Source organism: Staurois parvus, unplaced genomic scaffold, assembly GCF_062004578.1.
Source record: "Staurois parvus isolate SC_StPar_1 unplaced genomic scaffold, SC_StPar_1.0 ptg000402l, whole genome shotgun sequence".
Classification (NCBI taxonomy): Eukaryota; Metazoa; Chordata; class Amphibia; order Anura; family Ranidae; genus Staurois; species Staurois parvus.
The window spans coordinates 903,278-929,548 of record NW_028318198.1 but is presented as its reverse complement, the minus strand read 5'-3'; the positions used below and the strand labels follow the sequence as shown (position 1 = coordinate 929,548).

Here is a 26,271-nt window from a genome sequence, read left to right as displayed (position 1 = left end):
TATCACAGCGATCATGTGACCTGGAATCAGGAGTCCCAGGTCCCGATCGTTAGAATGGGACCCGGGCCTCTCAGTGACACCGCGATCTCTGTGCAGGGAGCGCGCCGAACGGCGCGGTCCCAGTACAAAGACAGGTACGCAAATATGCGGCCCCACGGAAAAAAGCCCAGTTCCGTGAGGCCGCATATTTGTGTGACGTCGGCATGAAGGGGTTAAATTAGAACCAGGAACTTGGTCTATGGACTTCATTTATGATCATACTAGGGAATAAAACCACGTGATATGGCCATTTTTGTACATTCACGTGCATATTCACGAATGAGCAAATGTGGTGTAAATGGCCCCAAAGACTTCACAGGAGGGGACTCTGTCATTCTCACCCAGAAGGGAACTTTGGATGTCCTGTCCAGATGTCTCCCCCAAAAAATTGGTAACCCCCCTCCCAAAAAAATCTGTAGCTTATAGCTCTCTGTAAGGGGGGTTCTTCCCACTGACCACCCATGTAAAGAACATGCATCCCATTGACCACCAATGTAAGGAATATTCATCCTACTGACCACCAATACAAGGGGCATGCTCCCCACTGGCCACAAATGTAAGGAACAATCTTCCCACTGACCATCAATGTAAGGAACAATCTTCCCACTGACCAACAACGCAAGGGGCATTCTCCCCACTGAGAACCAATGCAAGGGGCATTCTCCCCACTGATCACCTATGTAAGGAACATTCTTCCCACTGACCATCAATGTAAGGAACAATCTTCCCATTGACCAACAACGCAAGGGGCATTTAACCCACTGAGAACCAATGCAAGGGACATTCTCCCCACTGACCATCAATGTAAGAAACATTCTTCCCACTGACCATCAATGTAAGAAACATTCTTCCCACTGACCATCAATGTAACAAACATTCTTCCCACTGACCATCAATGTAAGGAACATTCTTCTCACTGACCATCAATGTAAAGAAACATTCTTCTCACTGACCATCAATGTAAGGAACATTCTTCCCACTGACCATCAATGTAAGGAACATTCTTCCCACTGACCATCAATGTAAGGAACATTCTTCTCACTGACCATCAATGTAAGGAACATTCTTCCCACTGACCATCAATGTAAGGAACATTCTTCCCACTGACCATCAATGTAAGGAACATTCTTCTCACTGACCATCAATGTAAGGAACATTCTTTCCACTGACCATCAATGTAAGGAACATTCTTTCCACTGACCATCAATGTAAGGAACATTCTTTCCACTGACCATCAATGTAAGGAACATTCTTCTCACTGACCATCAATGTAAGGAACATTCTTCTCACTGACCATCAATGTAAGGAACATTCTTTCCACTGACCATCAATGTAAGGAACATTCTTCCCACTGACCATCAATGTAAGGAACATTCTTCTCACTGACCATCAATGTAAGGAACATTCTTTCCACTGACCATCAATGCAAGGAACATTCTTCTCACTGACCATCAATGTAAGGAACATTCTTCCCACTGACCATCAATGTAAGGAACATTCTTCCCACTGACCATCAATGTAAGGAACATTCTTCTCACTGACCATCAATGTAAGGAACATTCTTTCCACTGACCATCAATGTAAGGAACATTCTTTCCACTGACCATCAATGTAAGGAACAATCTTCCCACTGACTAACAACGCAAGGGGCATTCTCCCCACCGAGAACCAATGCAAGGGGCATTCTCCCCACTGATCACCTATGTAAGGAACATTCTTCCTGCTGACCATCATGTTAACGTATCATGAGCCGTAAATATAGAAATTATTAGCAGGGGTTCCCTGAAATAAGAAATAAAGTTATTTGAATGGTTCCTCCATGATATAAAAGTGGAGTACGGCTGATTTAGAGGCACACGGGTAGCTCAGTCACCTTGATCCCATTGAAGTCAATGTGCAGTTATGTTCTGACACTCATTATAACTGAGGAAGCCACTTGGATAAAATATCTTCAACATTCCAGAACAAATCCGATTTGTACTTGAATGTGACTAAACTCTGAATGCGTGGACAGCAATAATCAGCCAATTTCCTCAATTTCTATGAGCTCTCAATCTGAAAAGTTTCTATGGAAACCACAAAGCTAGTGGTTACCTTGATCTGGGGCTCATTACAAGTATTATTACAGTAATTCAATAAAAAAAAATATACAAAACTTGTAAAGACATTAATTGGTAAGTGTGAGTATAACCAAACCTTTATTTATAGTGTTAATTTGATGTAAGAAAAGGATTCGAACCCCTGTTACGTTTTTATTGCCATTGGTGCCTTCACCCTCTCATTTCATTCTGTCCTGTGAACATTACTACTGAGATGGAGAGTGTTGGGAAATCTAGCATTGTAGAGCTGTCACCAGAAGTAGAGGGTTACCTTCTACTGGAGACATCTGTTCTGGTGTCTTAAACTTGTCATACACTATACAATCTGATTGCATGGTCTCTGTACAATATCCTTTACAATATAATACGATACAATCTCTGCACAGTGTCCTTTATATCAGCAATCATCCATGTAGTGCAAGGATCTGCATGGTTTCATACAAATTGAATGGATTGTTCAGGTTTGTCCTCATTGTTTTGGTAAGGGCTCTTTCACATGGAGCTGCTCTGCTCTGCTCAGCATGAGATTCCGCGAATGGATCTGTGAGCAGGCCCCCTACTGAATCAGAAATGAACGGGATGGAAGACAGTTTTTTTTAGATCCATGTCCAATCAGTTTGTGTCTGGCAGATACAGTTGGACCTGTGATAGCTCTACAGTCAGCTGGATGCAGACTTGTGTCCGTTTACATCAGGCTACCTCTAATCCATCATGTTTAGGTTCTTTTTTTTTTTTTCCTACAGATCTGGACAGACTCGGAGGTAGACGGGTGTAAATGGACACACGTCTTTTTACATCCACCTGTCCATAGAGCTGCATGGAGCTTCCGATCAGGTCCACCAGGCAGAACTGATCAGAGCCTACTTTAAAGGGTCCTAAAGCTAAAAGAAATTGTACAGTGCATGGCCAGCTGTAGATTTACTAAAAACGATGTAATATGAGATCAAATCACTCAATTTGTAGAAAATCAGGCCGGGTAGGTCTCGTTCACACCAAATGCAAGCCAGTGAGTTTTTTTCTGCGTCAAAAATTCATTCACAGTGTTTTCCATGTATTCCAATGGCCCTTGTTCAGTGCAGTTAGTTTCTGGTGCAAAAAAATAGTAGAAAACGCTGCATTTGTTTTAGCACAGAACTGTACTGGAACACAGCAAAAAGTATCAAAAATGCATTGCAATGGAGTGGGGTGTGAACTGTAAGCAAAAAGGCATCTGGAACGCATCCAGAGTATGTTTTTTGTGGTGTGAACTGGCCCTTAAAATGGAACTAAACCCATCGATTTACCTGTTTCAAAAAAACTGTTACATTCCCAGCATGCTGGCAATAATAACTGTCACATTTGCTTGTGCTCCCAACATCAAATCACTGCTGTCATAACTGATCAAAAGTACAACACCTTGGCAACTGCTGACCAAACAGATGGCAGCTTCCTTGGCTGTAAACGATAGGTGGGTTTAGTTCCATTTTCTTAGAAAAAGAGAGTTCTAAGAAAGTTTGTTCACTTTTCTAATCACTAGGCTCATTTCACATGAGGTGGACTCCAAAATTTAGTACACAAAACACAGAGGGCGCCTCCATCTAAGTGTACACTGTATAGAAAGAGCATAAAGATATAAAAAAAGTAATGCACTCATATTTGTGAAGAGAGAGTGGACATATCATCCATAAGGGAGTTGCCATCTGACGGCAGAGGTTGGCAGGCATGCGGCTGGAGGTTGCAGGAAGCTGCTGGAATATGGTGACAGCCGCCTGCCTGCTGACCTCTGCCAAGGGCTGTCACCGTATTCCAGCAGCTTCCTGCAACCTCCAGCCGCATGCCTGCCAACCTCTGCCGTCAGATGGCAACTCCCTTATGGATGATATGCCAACTCTCTCTTCACAAATATGAGTGCATTACTTTATGTATACCTTTATGCTCTTTCTATACAGATTACACTTTGATGGAGGCGCCCTCTGTGTTTTTTCTGCTTACACCTGCTTCTCCATAGAGGAGAATGGAAGTTCCGAATGGGTCCACCCAACAAACGTATAGGCGGACCCGATTGGAACATTTGTGTGAAAGGGACATCTGTGGGGTCAATTTGATGTTTGCTTTTGATGGCAGTAATAAGAAAATTGGACGGAGCAGGATGGAAATTTTCTTTTGAATGGATTTGTAAGAGTGTACGTGGTTTTCATTCAGTAAAGTCCATTCATTCCCAACAAAAAATGTTAAAATCAAAAGCAATCTTTCGAATGACATTCAATTGTTCTGAGAATTTTCATACATATTTTTTAAAAACTTTTCCGAAGAATTTTCCTTGAAAATTCTATCCATCCATGGCCAGCTTTATACTGCATAGTTGATGGGAGGTCTAAAGGAGATTGTACCAACAGAATGTAGAGCCTAAATGTAACCACACACTATACAATCATGATTTCATACACACGGGAAGGATAGTTTAGGTGTATCTCCAGATAATATTCTGCTAAAGGAGATTGGACAGATTATTGTACAGTCTATAGCAGGGGTCTCCAAACTTTCTAAACAAGGAGCCAGTTTACTGTCCTTCAGACTTTAAGGGGGCCAGACTGTGTCCAGTGGGAATAGAAAATGTCCTGGTGTCAGTGGGAGTAAACAATGCCCCATCTTTATTGGGAGGAATAATGCCCCATTATTGGTGTCAGTGGGAGGAATAGTACCTCATCATTGATGTCAGTGAGAGGCATAGTGCAGAATTGTAGGTATCAGTGGGAGGAATAGTGCCCCACTGTTGGTATCAGTGGGAGGAATTATGCCCCTATTGGTGGTGTCAGTGGGAGGAATAGTGCACATTATTGGTGTCAGTGGGAGGAATAGTGCCCATTATTGGTGTCAGTGGGAGGAATAGTACCACATCATTGATATCAGTGGGAGGCATAGTGAAGAATTATAGGTATCAGTGGGAGGAATAGTGCCCATTGGTGTCAGTGGGAGGAATAGTACCACATCACTGATATCAGTGGGAAGCATAGTGAAGAATTATAGGTATCAGTGGGAAGAATAGTGCCCACTTTTGATGTCAGTGGGAGGAATAGTACCACATCATTGATATCAGTGGGAGGCATAGTGCAGAACTGTAGGTATCAGTGGGAGGAATTATACCCCTATTGGTGGTGTCAGTGGGAGGAAAAGTGCCCATCATTGGTGTCAGTGGGAGGAATAGTGTCCATTATTGGTGTCAGTGAGAGGAATAGTACCACATCATTGATATCAGTGGGAGGCATAGTGCAGAATTGTAGGTATCAGTGGGGGGAATAGTGCCCCATCATTGGTATCAGTGGGAGGAATTATGCCCCTATTGGTGGTGTCAGTGGGAGGAATAGTGCCAATTATTGGTGTCAGTTGGAAGAATAGTGCCCCATCATTGGTGTCAGTTGGGGCAATAGTGCCCATTATTGGTGTCAATGGGGGGAATAGTGCCCATTATTGGTGTCAGTAGGAGGAATAGTGCCCCATCATTGGTATCAGTGGGGGGAATAGTGCCCATTATTGGTGTCGGGGGGGAATAGTGCCCATTATTGGTGTCAGTAGGAGGAATAGTGCCCATTATTGGTGTCAGTGGGGGGAATAGTGCCCATTATTGGTGTCAGTTGGAGGAAGAGTGTCCCACCATTGGTGTAAAAAGCAGGAATTATGTTGGTGTCAGTAGGAGGAACAGTGTCCAAGGGCCAGATAAAAGTAAGCAAACGGTCGCATCTGGCCCCGGGGCCACAGTTTGGAGACCATTGGTCTATAGTGTATGGCCAGTTTGAGATGGGGATCCCCCTCACTTTGTAGGGATCTCGTCACATTGCATCTCCAGGACAGGAAGTGAAGGGAATTCTCTCTATGGGGACACAGACAGCAAACTTTAAAAAAGGTTTCTAGAAAAGTTGTGTCTATTGTAGACTTCCATGGCTGTGATAGGAGAGGCTGTCTGCCTGGAGATGTGAGGACTAGTGGGTGCTGTGTGCTGTGTATGGAGGAGATGTGAAGGGATGGACTTACATAGAAGGTGTGATGTCTGCAGTGGTAGTGATGGGAGCAGACAATGAAGAAGGACCCCGCACACACACATAGGAGGCTCTCTCTCTCTCTCTCTCTCTGTGTCTCTCACTCACCCTTGATAATCTCCGCTGCGCTGATCAGCTCCTGATTCTCCATCCCCGGATCACACGGAGAGCTCAGCTGCCCCCGGCATTGCCCGCACACGCTCCGGCTGTCCCGTTACTCTCTCATGTTCCTCCCCCGGGTCCCTGTTCTTCTCCTGTCCCCCCTCCACCCCCCGGCTCTCTGCCTCTCCCCCAGACTCCCGGACTCGCTCTCCGCACTCTTAAAGTCGTCCGTCTTGGTTACCAGCAGCCAATCCTGGACGGGGCTCCGTTACTAGGGCTTTGTTTCCAGTGACCAATCAGGGAGTGGCAAGGAGATCAGGCTTAACCGCCTAAGTGCCGTGCTGGTGACGGGGCATGGCTCGTGTTCTTGTCCTCGCTGAGGAAGGCGCGCTTTACTGACTGAAAGAGAACCTGTTATCACTGAATGTTCGCAGCGAATGAGAAGCCTTACGTACTAAACACCTATTTATGCCAGTCTGCTTCAATGAACCATTCCCAGTCTGGGCGAATTCCGAGATTCCCCTCACACGTGTACAAATGGGCATTTTTGTGTTAGAAAATTCCTTAGAACCCCCTAAACATTACATATATATATATATTAAGCAGAGGTCCTGGAGAAGAAAATGGTGGTTGTTGGATTTTTAATAAAGAAAAAGGAATCCTGATTATAAGACGCCATCCCCAGAATATTACGCAGATTTGAGAAGAACCTTCGATTTAATGGGACTTTTAAGGCATTTATACATATATTTACCAATTTATGAATTCTTTATTTTCCATCCAGTTTGTAAACATTTCCACACATAAAACATGTAATAGCTGTTTCTGAAGGTCATATATATCGTTCCATCAACATCATGAGATTTATTTATTACAGGTACTTCTATAGCGCCATCAATTTACACAGTGCTTTACATATATACAGGGGCGTCCCTAGGGTTGGTGTCACCTGGCGTGGTAACACTTGGTGTCACCCCTCCGATGATCCCCGCAGGATGGATCGTATCTGCGGATTGAGCATAATGGTTCGGAGTCTGATCCATTATGCTCCCCAGTCCCCAGATCCGATCCATCCTGCAGGGATCGTCAGCTTGCAACCTATATGGGGTTAACTGATCTCTCCACGAAAAGGTAAGTTTTAAAGCAAGCCGACGATCACCGCAAGATGGATCGGATCTGCGGATTGGGGAGCATAATGGATCGGAGTCCGATCATCGTCGGCTTGCTTTCGTGGAGCTCGTGGAGAGATCAGTTAACCCCATATAGGTTGCAAGCTGACGATCCCCACAGAATGGATCGGATCTGGGGATTGGGGAGCATAATGGATTGGACTCCTATCCATTATGCTCAATCTGTAGATCCGATCCATTCTGTGGGGATCGTCAGCTTGCTTTAAAATCTTAATTTTTCGTGGAGCTCATGGAGAGATCAGTTAACCCCATATAGGTTGCAAGCTGACGATCCCCACAGGATGGATCGGATCTGGGGATTGGGGAGCATAATGGATTGGACTCCAATCCATTATGCTCAATCCGCAGATCCGATCCATCCTGCGGGGATCGTCAGCTTGCTTTAAAACTTACATTTTTGTGGAACGGGTTTGCTGTCACCCCATGCAGCACGCACCCCCCCCCCCCACCGCACCTGCCTAGGGATGCCACCGCATATATATTGTACATTCACATCAGTCCCTAACCCTCAATGGGCGTACAATCTTAGATCCCTAACTCGCAATCATACATACACATACTAGGGCCAATTTAGACAGGATCCAATTAAACTATCAGCATGTTTTTGAAGTGTGGGAGAAAACCTACACAGGCACAGGGAGAACATGCAAACTCCAGGCAAGTGATGCCGTGGTTGGGACTCGAACCAATGACCCCAGTACTTGCCAGGCAGAAGTGCTAACCACTGAGTCACTGTGCTGCCCAATATTTGTTACGTAGGTACAGAATTTGTCTTAGAAAAATAAGACAAATAATAACAATTATTATAAGACAAATTCTGCACCTACGTAACAAATATCTCATGATGTCGATGGAACGATATATATATGACCTTCACAAACAGCTTTTATTACATGTTTTATATGTGTGGAAATTTCTACAAATTGGATGGAAAATAAAGATTTCATATATTTTAACTGCTGTATATGTATCAATGCCTTAAAAGTCCCATTAAATCGAGGGTTTTTCTCAAATCTGCGTTGTTGGGTTTTTGCGTTGCACAATATTTATATTTATATAACATTATCAAATGCTATTTTTCTGGAAAAAATACACCTTAAGGTGATTCTAAAGGCTTTTTTTTTTAAAGCAAAAATAACAAACATTTCTATACTTACATGCTGTGTGCAGTGGTTTTGCACAGAGCAGTCCGGATCCTCCTCTTCTCAGTCCCCCACCAGCGCTCCTATCCTCTCTCTCTCCTGTCAGATGCCCCAACAGCAAGCAGCTTGCTACGGGGGCACCCGCTGCTCCGGGTGTCCATTCACACACGGAGCTGCAGCTCAGCCCCACCCCCTCTCTCACTGGATGTGATTGACATCAGTGGTAGCCAATGGCTCCCACTTCTGTCTCAGCCAATGAGAAGAGGGAGTCCTAGGATAGCCGAGACTACAGTGCACATCACTGGATTGCAAGGGGTCTTAGGTAAGTATTAGGGGGGCTGGGGGGGTATGCTGAACACACAAGGTTTTTTACCTTCATGCATAGAATGCATGAAGGTAAAAAACCTTGAGCCTTTAGAATCACTTTAGTAAAAGAAACAAAATAATGGACCCCTGCAGGGTTAGGTCATAGTGTACTAGTGTGCACCACCTACTAGTACATTATGACAGACTTACCTGTACACAGAGCCCTCCAGCGCCATGCTGTCACGGCCCCCCGCGCCCCCATCTTCACCTGGTCTTCCAGGTTCATGGGCTCCGGCAGTATGAATGGTTGAAGCCGCAATGACGTCACTCTGCACGGGATCCCTCAGCTTCAGCACGGAGCTCTAAAGGTCCGGCATGCCGTGCTGTCCCTTTAGAGCCCATGTACTGGTGGCATCACTGGTTGCATGCTGTGAGAATATCTCCGTGTGTGAGTTTAGGAGGTATTCACTTATTAGGCTCCATGTACACGGGGCGTTTGGAAAACACTTCTGAACGATGGAAACTGACTGCTGGAAAACGTAGGTTAAAAAACATCTGTTTAGCCGCGTTTGCATACCGCGTTTATGCTCATTTATGCGCGTTTGCATTTAGAAGCATTTTTAAAGATAACATCAGGAGACCTTCCAAAATGCCCAGAATGCACTGAAAAATAGTAACAAATTAACTATTTCAGACATTTTGAGAGGAATAGAGAGAGCAGAAGCAGAGAGAGCAGTATGTGTTGAGATGACCTGTCTTTTCTGGTTGTATTCACTATGGATCCCATCATGAGCATAATGCAGCACGGTCTACCATTTTTTCCTTCACACAAAACCCGGAACTGACTGCGCTGGTGTACCAGGTCCATTTGAATACATGGAAAACGCTTTGCATGCATTTCTGATGATGAAAAAAGGTTCTGGACAGCATTTGGATATGGAACAGTTAAAAAAACGCAAACGTTTATAAATGCAGTTAGCCGCGTTTACAAGCGTTTGAAACGCTGATAAAATCTACTCCTCAATTCAAGTTTGGTGCGTTCAAAAAAACCGACTGTAAACTCAACTGTCTGTAAACGACTATAAATGACATTGTTTATGTGGACACATAGGAAAACATTAGGGAGAGTTCAGGGGCTTCTGAAAAAAATGCGGAACAGCTCCTGAACCTCAATTTATCAGCTGCAGTCTACATGAGCCCTTATAGGCTTACCTGTGGGTACAACTTACAAAGTGAACTTTACTTCCACTTTAATGGATTTCAGTGCATACAAACACAATATAATAAAAAAAAATTTTAATATAAAAGATTATGTTACACCGAGTAAATAGATACCTAACATGTTACGCTTTAAAATTGTGTATGCTCTTGGAACGGTGACAAGCTACAGTACCTTCAAATCTTCATTGGTGACCCTTTAAAAGCCTTTACACTTTACCAGTTTAGAGTTACACAGGAGGTCTGGTTCTAGAATTATTGCTCTCTCTGTAACGTTCGTGGCAGTACCTTACATGTGTGATGCGATCACCATTTACATTTGTGTGCAGGACCAACGTGCGCATGAGCACAGGGGACAGAGGCACTTTAAAATGTTTTTTATTGTATTATTTATTTTATTTTTTTATTTTTTTTTCTCCACTGTACTTTCAGTTATTTTTGATCAACTTTATTTCTACCACAAGAGATGAACAATAGCATGAGCTGTGACAGGTCCTCTTAATGGGGAGATCTGGGGTCTCTATTGCCCCATTTCTCTCTTCTGGCCTCCAAAGCATCTGATCAAACCGTAATAAGTTTGATCAGATGCTGAACAAGCCGGTAAAGGATTGTAAACACACAAACCAAAACCAGAAGTGATTAAATCCTCGTCTTTTCTGGTTTCTGATGTCTCACAGTGAACAATGTCAGTTTCTCTCACAATGTAAAGAGAAGGGTGATGTCGCTGGTTGGATCAATCCTGGACTACCCTGTGGAATGGGAGAGCCCGGGAAAGGCAGTGCATGAGAGGGACCCCCTTATGTCACCCTTAAGAGTGCAGCTGTGTAGCTGCTCACTTTTACTGTTTAGAAAATTGACTACTGAGAAAAATGGTACTGGGATCCTGGTTGTAGCCTCAAACATGACACCTCAATGCAAGGCTGTATACTTACAAATGGTAGTATTGAGGTGGTTAGACATTTATTTATGCCAGTTTATTTCAAGTGTATCTCAATCCAAGAACAATTGCAGCTTCCTGGTCTATAGATGTGGTAGCTGCATTTGTTTTATTTTATTCTAGTAATATTGACATTATCTCACTTCCTTGGCTAGGGTGACAACCATACTGAGCAGCGTTGTCACCCTAGCACAGGAAGTACAGTGGGGAAATAATGATCCCCTACCAGGGGTGGACTGACCATTTGGAAACTCGGGCACTGCCCGAGGGCCCAGGTCAGTAGGGAGCCTCATGAGGTGCCCCTGGTACCTTTTTCATAGGCTTTATTGAGTTTGGGCAAGGATAGAGGGGCCCCATGATCCCCTATTGCCCCGGGGCCCCATGAGTTGTCAGTCCGCCCCTGTCGCCTACAGATTTTGTAAGTTTGCCCACTTAGAAAGAAATGAGGGGTCTAATTTTTTTCATAGGTGAATTTTAAATGATAGAGACAGAATATCAACCAAAAATCCAGAAAAAAACACATGACACAAATGTTATAAATTGAGTTGCATTTCAGGGAGTAAAATAAGTATTTGATCCCCAAGCAAAACATGAGTAAGTACTTGGTGGAGAAATCCTTGTTGGTGCAGAGGGGTAAGACGTTTCTTGTAGTTGGTTACCAGGTTTTCACACATCTCCGGAGGGATTTTGGTTAAGATCTTCTCTAAATCCTTGGGGTTTCTTGGCTGTTGCATGACAACTCGTGGTTTCAGCTCCCTCCATAAACTTTCTATAGGATTAAGGTCTGGAAAATGGCTAGGCCACTCCATGACCTTAATGTGCTTCTTCTTGACCCACTCCTTTGTGGCCTTGGCGGTATGTTTTGGGTCAGACCCATCCACGACCCATCTTCAGTGTTCTGGCTGAGGGAAGAAGGCTCTCACCCAAGATTTACAGTACATGGCCCCGTTCATTGCCCCCTCAGTGCAGCAAAGTTGGCCTGTACCTTTAGCAGAGAAACAGCACCAAAACATTTTTCCACCTCCATGCTTGACTGTAGGGATGGTGTTCTTAGGGTCATAGTCAGCATTTTTCTTTCTCCAAACACAGCAAGTCGAGTTAATGCCAAACAGCTCAATTTTGGTCTCATTTGACCACAGCACTTTCTCACAATTCTTCTCTGAATCAATTAGACGTTGATTAGCAAACTTCAGATGGGCCTGTACATGTGCCTTCTTGAGGAGGGGGACCTTGTGGGCGCTGCAATATTTCAATCCATGGCGGTGTATTGTGTTACCAATGGTTTGTTTGGTGACTGTGGTCCCAACTGCCTTGAGATCATTCACAAGCTCCTCCTGTGTAGTTCTGGGCTGCTCCCTCACTTTTCTCATGAACATTTCTTACCCCATGAGGCGAAATCTTGCATTGAGCTCCAGACCGAGAGAGATTGATGGTTATTTTGTATTTCTTCCATTTGCGGATAATCTCTCTAAGGCTACGTTCACACTAGCCTTGTGTGCAGGCGGCAGAGAGGCGTTTGGTAAGCGTTTTTACCGCTTCCCAAACGCCTCTGCCAATTCTGCACATTACAGCACATGGTGCTGTTCTAACGGGAGCGTTTGCGTCGCGTCGCGGCAAAACGGACGCCTCTGGACGAGTCAGGAGGCTTTGAAGCCTCCTATTCTCGTCTATGGTGCCGCTCCGCAAACGGTAACACCACTCAAACTGCATTATAGGCGTTTGTGGGGTGTTATTAACGCTCGGCAAACGCCTAGCAACCGCCTATAAACCGCGCATGCGGCGTTTGCGGAGCGTTTGCCGAGCGTTAATAACGCTCCGCAAACGCCGGACCAACGCTTGCCAAAAGCTATAGGGGCGTTTGGCAAGCGTTGGCAAAACAGCCTAGTGTGAACGAGCCCTAAAAGTTGTCTCCTCACCAAGCTTCTTGCTGGTCTTGTAGCCCATTCCAGCCTTGTGCAGGTGATGTCCTTTGACAGCTCTGCCAATGATGGTGAGGTTTGAATGGAAGAAAGAGATTCTATGAACAGGTGTCTTTTATACACATAACGAGTTGTCGTTAGGAGCACCTTCTTAAATTGACAGGACTAATCTGTTTACCACATGAACACATAGCAAGTCTGTGGGAGCCAGAATTATTGTTGGTTGGTAGGGGATCAAATACTTTAGTCACTGAACTGCAACTCAATTTGTAACATTTGTATCATTTGTTTTTTTTTATGATTTTTGGTTGATATTCTGTCTCTATCATTTAAAATAGACCTATAATAAACTTCATAGATGCTTCATTTCTTTGTAAGTGGGTAAACTTACAAAATCTGCAGGGGATCAAATAATTATTTGCCCCACTGTATTTGAGGATTACATAATTTTGTGTGAGGACTACATAACACCTCCCTCTCGTCTCCATCACAGTGGTGTCCTGATCTTGTCAGCAAGATTTCTGACTGGATGAACAGCTTTTTTTTTTAAGATTGTACAATCAGATTGTATAGTGCTCTCGTGCCCAATCTGCGGTCCAAGAGCCAAATGCAGCCATTTGGTATATGATGTGCAGCCTTGGACCTCAGTAGTTTGCAGTGGAAACATTAATTAGGGTAATATCAATGATCTCTACTAGCCTCATCTAACATGTTCCTAGTTTCCTATTGTCTTCTGCGACATATCCCGAGCCAAATGTAGCATGTCCACACTTGCTAAACCTCTTTTCCTCTATTAGGTCTACAGTTTCTGACAGTCCACTCAAGCATTACTATCTATTGAACACTTCTGTACCATACGATTAGATGCAGGCAAGTGCACTGCATATGTTACCTGCATTTGGGGTGTTGCTGACAAAGTGATTCTAAAGGCTTAACCAGTTCCGCGACACCCTATAGCAGAAATACTGCTACCGAGCAACACAGTTCCATGTTGGGGGTGAGTGCATACCATACCCAAGCCACCATTCCGCTGCCTCGGCTATCAATCAACGGGTCACGGCCGATTACTTGCCAGCACCCCGTGATTGACGAGTACGGGGGAGAGATCTGTATGTAAACAATATAGATCTCTCCCCTGTCAGCTCCTGCACACTGCTTTGTATGGCTCTGTATAACAGAGCCATATAAAGCAGCGTGCTTACAGTGAAGCACACACACAGCCCCTAAAGTGTAATAGCCCACAGCACACAGTTAACCCTTTGATCGCCCCAGATGTTAAGCCCTTCATGCCCAGTGCCATTAGTACAGTGTCAGTGCTATTTATTAGCACTGATCACTGTATTGGTGTCACTGGAAATGTCAGTTCCCCCCAATGTCAGAATGCCCACCATAGTCCTGCAGTACCGCTATGAGTCGCTGATCTCCGCCATTACTAGTGAAAAAAAAATTTAAAATTCCAGTATATATACCACCATTTGTAAACACTATAACTTTCAATTAATTTACATGTATTGGAATTTTTTTTAGCAAAGATGTAGCAGAATACATTTTGCCCTAAATTTATGAAGAAATTTGATTTTTAACATTTTTTTTACTGGACATGTTTAACCATTTCAGTACAGAGCACTTTTACCCCCTTCCTGCCCAGGCCATTTTTAAGGTTTCAGCACTCTCACATTTTGAATGACAATTGCGTGGTCATACAACATTGTACCCAAACTAAAATTTTATCATTTTCTTCACACAACTAGAGCTTTCTTTTGGTGGCATTTAATCACCACTGGGATTTTTATTTTTTGCTAATTTAACAAAAAAAGACTGAAAATTTTGAAAAAAAAAACAAGTTTTTCTTTGTTTCTGTTATAAAAGTTTGCAAATAAATAATTGTTCTTCATAAATTTAGGCCGAGATATATTCTGCTACATGTCTTTGGTGAAAATAACCCAAATTAGGATGTATTATGTAGTTTATAGGAAAGTTATAGAGCTCACAAACTATGGTATAGATCTGAAAATTGATCAATCCTAAAGTACTGACGGCCAATCTAATTTCTTGAGGTCCAAGAATGTCAGAACAGTACAGATATCCCCCAAATGACCCCTTTTTGCAAAGTAGACAGTCCGACGTACTTCATAAGAGGCATGGCGAGTTTTTTGAAGTTGTATTTTTTTTGTCATTTTTTATTACATTTTTTTTCTTTTTTTTAAGTTTTTTTTTCATATCTCACTATGACCAAAGTAGTACAATGTTACCATAGTAACATTTTACAACTTTGGGGAAGTGATCAGTATTTTTTTTTTTACAAAATTTGCTTATAGCAAAGAATTACTTTGCTATAAGCAAGCATTTACCTGAATGACATCAATTCATTCAGGGTTTTTGTTTTTTTTTTTGTGCTTAGCTGTGATTTGGCCACGGCTAATCACATGACACAGCTGGGCTGTGATTGGCCCAGCTTGTGCATGTGATCACTGTGACTATTCACAGCTAGACACACTAGTATACAATGGATGGCATGAATGAAGCCGTCCATTGTATACAACTGTCATGTAACCTGCTGTGATTGATCACAGCAGGTCACATGGTACCCGCAACGGAGCCAGTACTCAGATCTGTCATTGGCCGTGTCCGAGGTACATGGCTGGTGACAGATCGTGCCGCTGTGCGGCTCTGCAGGCGCGCAAACTGTGCATGCCTGGGAGGACGCCATATGGCAACAACCTGGAACGCTGAGAGATTTTGCCGGCCGCCAAACGGCCATTGGCCAGGCAGCAAAAGGTTAATAGCAAAAAGTCAATAATATTGTTTTTTGCTCAAAATTGCCAGTCTTTTTTATTTATAAAGCAAAAAATAAAAACTGCACAGGCGATGAAATATCACCGAAAGAAAGTTCTATTTGTGGGGAAAAAAAGTATGTAAATTTCATTTGGGTGCAGCGTTGCATTACCGTGCAATTGTCATGTCTTTGGAGTGTGGGAAGAAACCCACGCAGGCACAGGGAGAACATGCAAAGTCCAGGCAGGTTGTGCTGTGGTTGGGATTTGAGCCAGTACTGCCAGGTAGAAGTGCTAACCATTTAGCCACTGTGCTGCCCTGTATGGCAACCAAGTTGGGTGGCTCTTCTGCCCCTCTTCCTCAAGGGTTATGATCAAAATAATCTAAACGGTAAATTTAGATTTATAATTATCTAGAAGAACATGTTTAGATTCTTACATAAGCCCAATTATGACAGATTTCTTTAAGTTCTGCTTTAATTATAGTATGATCAATCAGCTTTGTACGTTTTTTCATTAGTAACACCACAAGAATTTTGCTTGTCACCCTTTGTATTAAAACCTGTATTTGTGTGTTATGTTAAATTTGTATCACAAAAATAATAACAAAGACAAGAATACTATTATTTAAGTTACCTAAGTTATCTAATTAATATAAATAATGTATTCAATAATATAAAGTAAAACAGTAATTAATAATGAGGTTTTGAAACTAGGGAGTAAATACAAGGGGTGTAGAGGACACCAGAGACTCTGGAGCCATAAGGCCCAAACATAACCACTATTTATTTTCCCCAGACTTACCTTGAATTTTAGCCCTGGTTCACACTGATGCAGTGCGGAATTCACAGTGTTTTCAGTGCGAATTCCACACCGCATCAGAATCACACCCCATTCATGCAAAACGCTGCGGGTGTGTATGTTACGTTAACAACACCCTGAAATCGGTCCACAAAACGCAGTGTGATGTGCAGAATCGGATTGCCTAGGTGTGAATACCTATGCGATCCGATTCTAGTGCGGACCCAAAAAAGGGTCCAGTATGCTTTTGGTGCGGGTGTGCTGGGAATAAAGCAGTACAAAATGTATGGCTCCAATCAGAGTGTTTTTACAGCTAAAAAATTCCTCTAGAAACCCACTAGTTCTATTTTTCTTCCAGCCAAAAAACACCCCTGCCAAAAACCGCTGATAACAGCCTATGTGTGCATGGACACATAGGATAACATGCGGGGAGTTAACTGGCTGTAGAAGAAAAATGCCAAAAGCCAAAAACAGCAGCTGTAAAAAAACGTCCAATGTGCATGAGGACTTTGGTTCATGTACCACAATCTTGTAGATTTTAGTGACACCGTCTGATTTGGAGTATTTCCAACATTCTTGGACCATAATTTATGTTTCTAGAGTATTGAGTTATGTGAGGTCACTCCAAGCTTGATAGGTTCAAAGCTTTAGCATGCGTATAACATCCCTCCCCCTCATGACTTTGTTTTTTTCCTCCTCCACTATTTTTGGCCTTGCACTATGCCCTCTTCAGTATTCCGGAGTCAATTTTCATTTCGTTGTCATTGGAAGACTTAGAAAGTATTAGCACTGGCCACTTAAAGAGGACCTGTAAGGAGATGAATATGGGAGCAGCAATTTCTGATTTTTTTTTTAAAGTTATACAATTTGGTGCTACCATTCTCACCCTGGATTTGCAACCTTGTGAGCCACAGGCCTGGAAAAGCATGCATGACAGGAATTCAGACATTTTAGACTTTACTGGCTGCATGCTTGTTCTAGGCTATTGACTTAGTGGGGTTCATTTACTAAAGCAAATCATGTGTCAGTAAAAGACAAAAAATGGATTTCACTATACACATGATTGGATAGGTAAAGTACATACAGCTTCAATAAACTCAGTGAAAAAATGCACATCTTTATTAAATCAACCCCAACTAGTAAAGATCAGGAAGAAAACCCAAGACCCTTCAACCTTTAGGCTCCATTCACTCTTGTGCGACTCCAGAGACATGCGATTTCCATTGCGACTCTACATAGGGACTTTGATACAACTTTGGATGGGTGCAACCTGGATGCAACTTTGGATTGTTGACTTTGGATTTGACTGTTGCACTGATAACATTAAGATGCGACTTTCATGCGACGTTTGAGAGTTTACATTGCAGTCTATGGCACTCAAGTTGCTTGAAAGTTGCATCAAAGTAGTGCAGGTCGCATAGATTTGAATGGATTCCATTGGAATACATGGGCTATAATTTGTCATGCAACTTTGTTTCCAAAGTCACATGAAAAGTCGCACAAATGTGAATGGAGCCTTACAAAAGTCCTCAGAGGCTCAACTTATTGAAAGCACACCAAGTGTCATGCAACTTTGTTTCCAAAGTCACATGACAAGTCGCACAAATGTGAATGGAGCCTTACAAAAAGTCCTCAGAGGCTCAACTTATTCAAAGCACACCAAGTAGACAACTAAATAAGAGTAAAAAGCTAAACAATGCAATGGTTTACTGTAATATTATGATCTCATGAACACTAGGCATTTGCTAAGCTCCTCTGAACATCTTTGCTCCTGACAGGAAAATGTGGCTGAAAAATCCCTAAATTAAATAAAGTATAAATTTTACATTTTAAATAGGCTGAGAAAAACTTACATAAAGCTGTGTTTTGCACCTGCGTTTAGGCGCATCAATGTTTGGTGTTCATTCATTTAATTGGCCAGAATATTAATTTATTCTGGCCATTGGAATGAATGAATGAACGCTCAAACACTAAACACGCTTAAACTCACCTAACCTCCACTGCGGGAACCACAGAAATACCTGCAGCCTCACTACCCACACAGAGGAATGCGGGACCCGCAGGCGGGTGCCATTAATTCTAATGGCAGCAGCCCACACTGGAAATTGCAACCTAACTCGGAACCTCAGTTCCCGTGCGGGCTGCGATTTTCCAAGTAGTGCAGGGACTTTTTTCCTGCGTGTCCTGGGGCACAGGAGTCCATTCAATTAAATGGGCTCTCGTACCCACGCAAATCGCAGCCCGCATGGCCAAACATATGTGAATCAGGGGTAGACATGTACTCAAAACATACCTTTTACAGGTGCTTAGGCACATCAAGCATTTTTTTTACTCAAACGCTTCTCTCCAGAACACACAAGTGATGTTTTTTTTTTCTGCCTGTAAACGCTCCTGCCTCTAACTACCTGTATTGCCTATGTGTGCATGGACACCTATACCAACAAAGAGGGAAAAAAACACCAATTGCCCGTAAAAGTGTGCATGAGCCCTGATTAATTTTGCAGCCTCCTATGGAATTACATTATATCTGACCAAATCCAAAAATTTAACTGTTTAAGTTTACCAATCCTCAGATGTGGTGGCAGCATTAGGCCTGGTTCACACTAGTATGATTTCAGATACAACTTGTGTTGTACAGAATCTCATGACAATGGAAATCACAATATTCTTTATGGTGCCCTGTGCTACTTTGAAGCAGTTGCTGCACAATTTTGGCCCATAGACTTCAATAGAAACTCACCAAAAATGCATGTACAGTTTTTGTTGGTTGTTAGGAGCAAGTTCCTCATGCAGGTCGTCCATCATCATTCACCATGGACCTACAGTATACCACGTGACGACAAGACTGATGAAAGATGTACAGTACTGGATGACACGATTGATGGTGGATGTGCAGTACACCAGGGGACATTTCAAAAAAAATTTTTTTAATAAAGGATAGTCAAAAACTGTATTGTGTTTTTATTTATTGCTGGCTTTTTTTAGTGACCAGATACTCATTCACATGGGGAGCCAGGATCTGGTCACCCACTTTATAGTTAAAGGGACCTTCTGGATTCCGATAGCCCCCCAACCCTACCTGCACAATCACTGGCCCAGGGTTGTGGGGAAGAGACCCTTGTTCTCATCAACATAGGGACAGGGTACCCCAGAAAAGTCACCCCCCACCCTTGTTGAGGGCATGTGGCCTGGTATGATTCGGGAAGAGTGGGGGGCGCATTCTCATCCATCCTTGTCTGTCACACTGCATGCTCAGATAAGGGTCTGGTAAGGATTGTGGTGGAACCCCCACACCATTTGTTTTTTACATTTTTAAAGACTCAAAAAAACAGGTGTTCTAATCCCTCTCCACTCTATTCCAAATTAAAAATATGGGGCAGCACAGTGGTTAAATGGTTAGCACGTCCACCTGGCAGTACTAGGGTTGTTGGTTCAAATCCCAATCATGGCACCACCTGCTTGGAGTTTGCATGTTCTCCCTGTGCCTGCGTGGGTTTCCTCCCACACTCCAAAGACATGCTGGTAGGTTAATTGGATCCTTTCTAAATTGGCTCTAGTATGTATATGTATGAATGTAAGTCATGGACTTTAGATTGTACACCCCTTGAGGGTTAGGGACTGATGTGAATGTACTATATATATATATATATATATATATAGTGCTGCGTAAATTGATGGTGCTATATAAGTACCTGTAATAAATAAATATATCTTTCTCCCAAAGGATCCACCCTTAAAATGATTTTATTCATATTTGTATGCATTTCATCCAGTATACTCTGGGGCAGCACAGTGGCTATGTGGCTAGCACTTCTACCTGGCAGTACTAGGGTTGTTGGTTCAAATCCCAACCACTGCACTACCTGCCTGGAGTTTGCATGTTCTCCCTGTGCCTGTGTGGGTTTCCCCTGGGTACCCTGGTTTCCTGCAACACCCCAAGGACATACTGGTAATAGGCTAATTGGTTCCTGTCTAAATGAACCCTAGTATGTGTATGTATGAATGTAACCTTAGATTGTACACTTCTTGAGGGTTAGGGACTGATTTGAATGAACTATATATATATATATATATATATATATATATATAAAGCACTGTGTAAAATTGATAGCACTTTATAAGTACCTGTAGTAATAATATACTGGCCATAGAGATCTCTCTCTCTAAGACTACACAGAGGTTCTAAGGGCCAGTTCACAGCTAGGCATCCTCATTTGTTGCATTAATCCAGCCCATTCAAATGAATGAGCCAAAATGTCCAAAAAATGGATATGCACTATTCTAGCAATAGAAGGCATGGTAGTGTGTTACCACAGGTTGCTGGCATGATGGCGCCAGGAAAATGGTTTTGTTACTGGCTCTGTTTCTGATTTTAGACTTCCTGTCCTGATGACGCCCTGTCATTAAGGCAGGAAGTGAGAGGAAATTACCTGACAGTCTCACAGAAAAGAAGGGCAGAGACTTTAATGCACCTCCACTCTGATCATAATAGAAAATAATATGCACTGAGTTGGGCTTTAGCACATTTTGATTATTTACATTTATGTTGTTCACATGTACAGTATATCTAAAGTCACTTGTATAAGAGGTATTTTCAAGAATAATTGTGTTGAATTAGTGAAATATGAATGAAGTGTCATTTTGTTTCTTTATGAAAGTCCAATGTTTTGTAAGTTCCATCCAGGACTGGCAGGCCTTGTTATCTCTCCAGTTTCTGCCAGGCCAGAGATATCAGCGTCTTGAAAGGCCAATCATTCCTAATTTCAGAGATGAGTGAATCTTGAAGTATCCAACTGACATCAATGAGACCTCCACAAGTGATATGTACGGGACATGACATGGCAGAATGGGGGGAGGGCGCATTCAGGAATGGATTGTAGAAGTGTAGTATGCAAAGAAACATAAAATAGAAAAAGGAAAGAGAGTTCTGACCTAAAATAACAGAGGCTACTATGAATATCCTAATTTTGTGGACTAATTCATTCACAAACATAAGAGGAGTGTTATATTCCATGCATCTGGAATATAAACAAGGCTTTTACAGTGGCTTAGTGGTTTGCCTTTTTGCTTTATAGTAGTGGGGTCTGCAGTTTGAACCTTAACCGGGATGCCATCTGCATGGAGTTTGCATGTTCACCTTGTTCCTATACTCCAAGAAATTTGGAGTAAGATGGAATTCAACTGAAAAACAGAAGTTCCACTTTTCCTCCTTCACTCCACCCCTTCTGCTATTGGAACATATTTTTTTTTTTGGGGGGGGGGTACCTAGTTTTGACAGGTACCCACTCCCCACTCCTGCTTGAACTGGGAAGTTCCAGAAGATTGCCCCCACTCCCTCCCTGCCTGCAACCTTCTGAAACATGTCACAAGTCCCAGGAGGCTGAGGGACCATTCATACAACACAACTTGCATATGCACAATGGGTAGCCAGCTGTGAAGGTTTCACAGTTGGCTTTCCACACTCAGCATGGTGCCACTGGGGACACAAAGACTGGTGAAGAAACTGCCCCTGTGAGTATAGTGCTGGATCCCTAGAGAGGTAAGTGTCTTATTATTAAAAGTCAGCATATACAGTATTTGAAGCTGCTGACTTTTATTTTGTTTAAGAAGTGACTCAGAAACCGCTTTAATTGGCCCTAGTGCATGTGAGGTAGGGACCTTAGATTGTACACTCCTTGAGGGCAGGGATTGATGTGAACAAAAATAATTATTGCTACCTACCTGAAGTAATTAATACAGGTTATGCTTGAAAATGATAAATCTAAGCGGATTTGTAGCCACGTGCATTTCCAGTTTGATGAATGACAGCTTTGCAAGAAAAACATTTTATAGTAACAGCAACAGGATTTTCTTGTTTATGACCTGGCCGCACACTTGTGCAGAAATACACTATGAACTGCATATAAATCACACAGGAACTACATTCCTGTTCAATTCACATGCATTTCAGTGTGGTGCGATTTGAGCCCATTCATATTGAATGGCCTCAAATTGCACTGCAATACACAAAAGTTTTGCATGCACCAATTTTGGAACCGCACTGCAACAGGATCACATGGTCGTTTGGTACCATGCGAATCGGTGCAGGCAAACACACTTGGGGTGTCATTAAGATTTCCACTACAGATCACAAGGGCATTGTGATTTGAAGCACACGGATCGCGGGTTTTCAACACCGCATTCTAGCGTGAACCTAGGCATAATGTACAGTTACTAAATGTAGACCCAAGGTACACACTGCTTAAAAAATTGCAATAAAAGTAGTGATTTTATTTGGTAGCAGGCTTGTAACTCTTCTCCCAGAAAATACTAAGAAACAATGGCAAAGTTGGGGCTGCAGTTTCTGCAATCATATTATGAAATTGCACGCGCTTTGCACTGTGATATGCAGTTTTGCGTAAAGCCAAAGTTAAATAAGACAAAAATGAAAGATAAAAATGAAGAGCTCATTAAAATATAAAACAAACAAAACAGCTTTTGCTACAATATCCAGCTTAATTTCAGGGACTTTTCCTGCAGTTAGATAACCTCAGTCTGGCGGCCAGCATTCAACCCACATTCTATGAGCCCAGATCATCTTGGACCTGCAACCACCCTGTGACTGGACAGTGAAGGAACAAGCAGCACAGTGATGAGCTCATCTTACTGTCACTCTACTCTCTCCTTCTATCAGCACGCTTTTTGTCAGCATATGAACTATTTGGCTCCTTGTGCTGCTTCTTTCCCACTCCAGCCCTGCTGTACAGGGACTTCAAGAGGCTAATGAGAGACAGAATTCAGGTACAATGCTTATATTTCAGAAAGAAATTTACTGATGTATTAACATTTACTTGTGTGTTTATCTGCCTGGATTTTAGCTTTAAAGTGACCCTGCCACCATGGGGGTCACTTTTACAAAAAGCCTACCTGCAAAAGAAGCATTTATTTATTTAAATTTCGAAATTCTTTACCCAAAAAATAAAAAATATATTTAGCTTCACATACTTTGTAGCACGTTGATGAAGACTTTCATTTGAAAACAAGATTGTAGTAATAAGGGATGGTCCATCCAACATTGTGAAAGACCATGAGACGTGATGAAGCTCATCTAATAATCCGTATTATATTTCAGATAAGAGCAAATGATAACTATGCCATAGCGATAGAGTTAAAACATGCTGATGTCACTATGGTACTATTATTTCTAGACAAACAATCTAGAAAAAAATTCTAGGAAGCAAGTGCCTTCACAGGGATTAACCATTATTTAGCCATGGACGGCACAACATGGCAAGTGTATCATCTGAAGTCACGACTAACACCAGCTCTGTGGTTTGTGTATCCTACACGCTTGGAAGTCAGCAGTCTGCCTAGTTAACCCCCTAGGGGTTAACTAGGCAGACTGCTGACTTCCAAGTGTGCAGGATACACAAACCACAGAGCTGGTGGAACCACTTCAAGCTAAGCCAGCTAGCTGCTGATAGCTGCCATGGATACAGTTGGGATGGAGTAGTAGCTTGGGACAAACTTTGTTGGTGTGAGATAGAACCGGTGACACAGAACAAGGGCTAGCAGGTGGAGATGAATGATTTGCAGGGAAGAAGGTGTATTTTGTCATTTATGGTGTCACAGGGGATTGGATCCTTCAAAATAATCAGAACAATATAAAGCCAAAATAATCACATTGCAAATGCTAAAAACAAAGCCAAATAAAGGGAAATAAATGTAGTTAGGGGTAACTGATAGGGCCCTTTCACACTGTTTTGTTGAATAAAACATGGTGAAATGGCATATGCGTTTTGCCATGTTTTTGATGCGTTTTTGCGGAATTTTTTTGACTCCTGATTCCAAAAATGCCCACCAATAAATGCTCCACAGGTGACGTTGTTCAGTTCCATTGGTCATCCCATATACCCCTAGACCCCATCCAAGTTGTTAACCCCTAATAAAACAACAAAAACCAAGCTCATGGACTTTGGATGTAACTGTGGAAAATGTGTGTTGCATGGCTGTACAGAGCTTAGGGGGACCCAAAGGCTCTGCAGCCGTCAAGAGGGTATTGCTACATTAACCTGACTCAAAGGGGAAGATTTACTAAAACTAGAGAGTGTAAAAGCTGGTGCAGCCCTGCATAGAAACCAATCAGCTTACAGGTTTTTTTGCCAAAGCTTAAAGTGGAGCTCTACCCCAAAGTTCCACTTTAAGCCTTTGTCCCCCACTTCCCGTTAAGGATTGGAACCTTTGGGGAGCAAGGAGGGGGGGAGCGGGTACCCAAAGTTTTCCTCCCCCCTCCTCCCCGAAGTCTTCTGGGACACGTGACAGGTCCCAGAAGACTACGGGACCATTCACAAAGCGCAGTGCTATTCGCACATGCACAGTGGGCACCCGGCTGTGAAGACGCAAGCTATCACAGCCAGGTGCCCACACTGAAGATGCCGGTGCCAGGGAGAGAAAACAGCCAGTGACACCAGCGGTGGTGAGGACACCGCTGGACTGAGGGACAGGTAAGTGGCTGTAGTTTAAAAGTCAGCAGCTACAGTTTTGTAGCTGCTGACTTTTATTTTTTTTTATTCAACTGGAACTAATTAAACAAGCTTAAGTTAGATTGGTTAGTGTTTACAGCTGCACCAGATTATGAGTGATCCAGTTTTAGTAAATTTCCCCCAATCGGTTTAATAGAATTTCTATAAACATCAGGCAGGTCTGGAAAAGCAAAAAGTTCCTTACTGCATGCTTTTTTCAGGGCAGTGGATGAAAGTAATTACAACAATATTAAACTCTAAAATTAAACAAATGCTAGGAGGTAGAGATGTTTGGCGGAAGGGACATGCAAAATCTTTACTTCAAAAAATGTCTCTTACTTTCCCCTAAAAATGTTATAATTTCTGTGTACACATGCACCATGCAGTGTACACACTCGGCTTTTGCTAGGAATGGGCTAATGGGACAAAGTAACTCCTGTGCACACACACAGAATTACAGTACTTCATCAATGACCCTCAGTGGCTGAAAAGGGTTGCTGTGGGACCAGAGGCGGACTGACCATTCGAGCACTCAGGCACTGCCCAAGGGCCCGGGGTCAGTAAGGGGCCCCATGAAATGCCCCTGCTACCTTTTTTATAGGTGTTTTTGAGTGTGGGCAAGGACACAGGGGCCCCATGATCCCCTATTGCCTGGGGACCCCATGAGTTGTCAGTCCGCCCCTGTGTGGGACCCTGAAGAATCAGCACCAGAGATAGTGAAGGGATGGGGATGCAGTGAGACCAGTCAATACTGAAGAACAGTAGATAGGGAGGTAGGTGTGTGCCATGATCTGTGAATACGCTGTGCATACTTTCATGGCAAAAGCTCACCCCCACCAACAAGTTTTGTTCTGCATTAAAACATGGGATCAGTATGTATTAAGATAATGTGTGCAGAATTGCACTTTAATGCTGCAATGTTAGGGGATTTGCCTCGCATTTGTTACATGTGGCTTTTTGTCAAATGAGTCCACCTAATTTAAATGGAAAATACACGACCTGTAAACTTTACTGCTGTCTTGAGGTCTGAATGGACAAAAATTGTGTGTTTTTCATGTTTAGCAGACTGATGTGTACAGATATGTACTGCATATACTGCATATGTAAATATGATTTATACATGGGCTACTTACATGCTACGTACAGGGATGCCAGGATGCAGGTTTCTTCTTTTACAAGACTGGAACTGATCAAGTGACTACAGCAGGCAAACTCCTAAATTCACCTTTT

At 42.7% G+C, this 26,271-nt stretch overlaps 1 protein-coding gene across 3 annotated transcripts in view; it reads right to left on the bottom strand.

Annotated features, from left to right (window-relative positions):
• Positions 1–6,420, bottom strand: part of CDC14A (cell division cycle 14A) — a 162,566-nt gene extending 156,146 nt beyond the window's left edge. For 2 of the 3 annotated variants that reach the window (XM_089686579.1, XM_089686581.1), the window contains exon 1: positions 6,260–6,420. In XM_089686579.1, the coding sequence (XP_089542705.1) occupies positions 6,260–6,302 (43 nt within the window). In that variant the 5' untranslated portion in view covers positions 6,303–6,420. The remainder of the gene's footprint in view (positions 1–6,259) is intronic. The other variant, XM_089686580.1, reaches the window with a different exon arrangement.
• Positions 6,421–26,271: the final 19,851 nt, after the last annotated feature.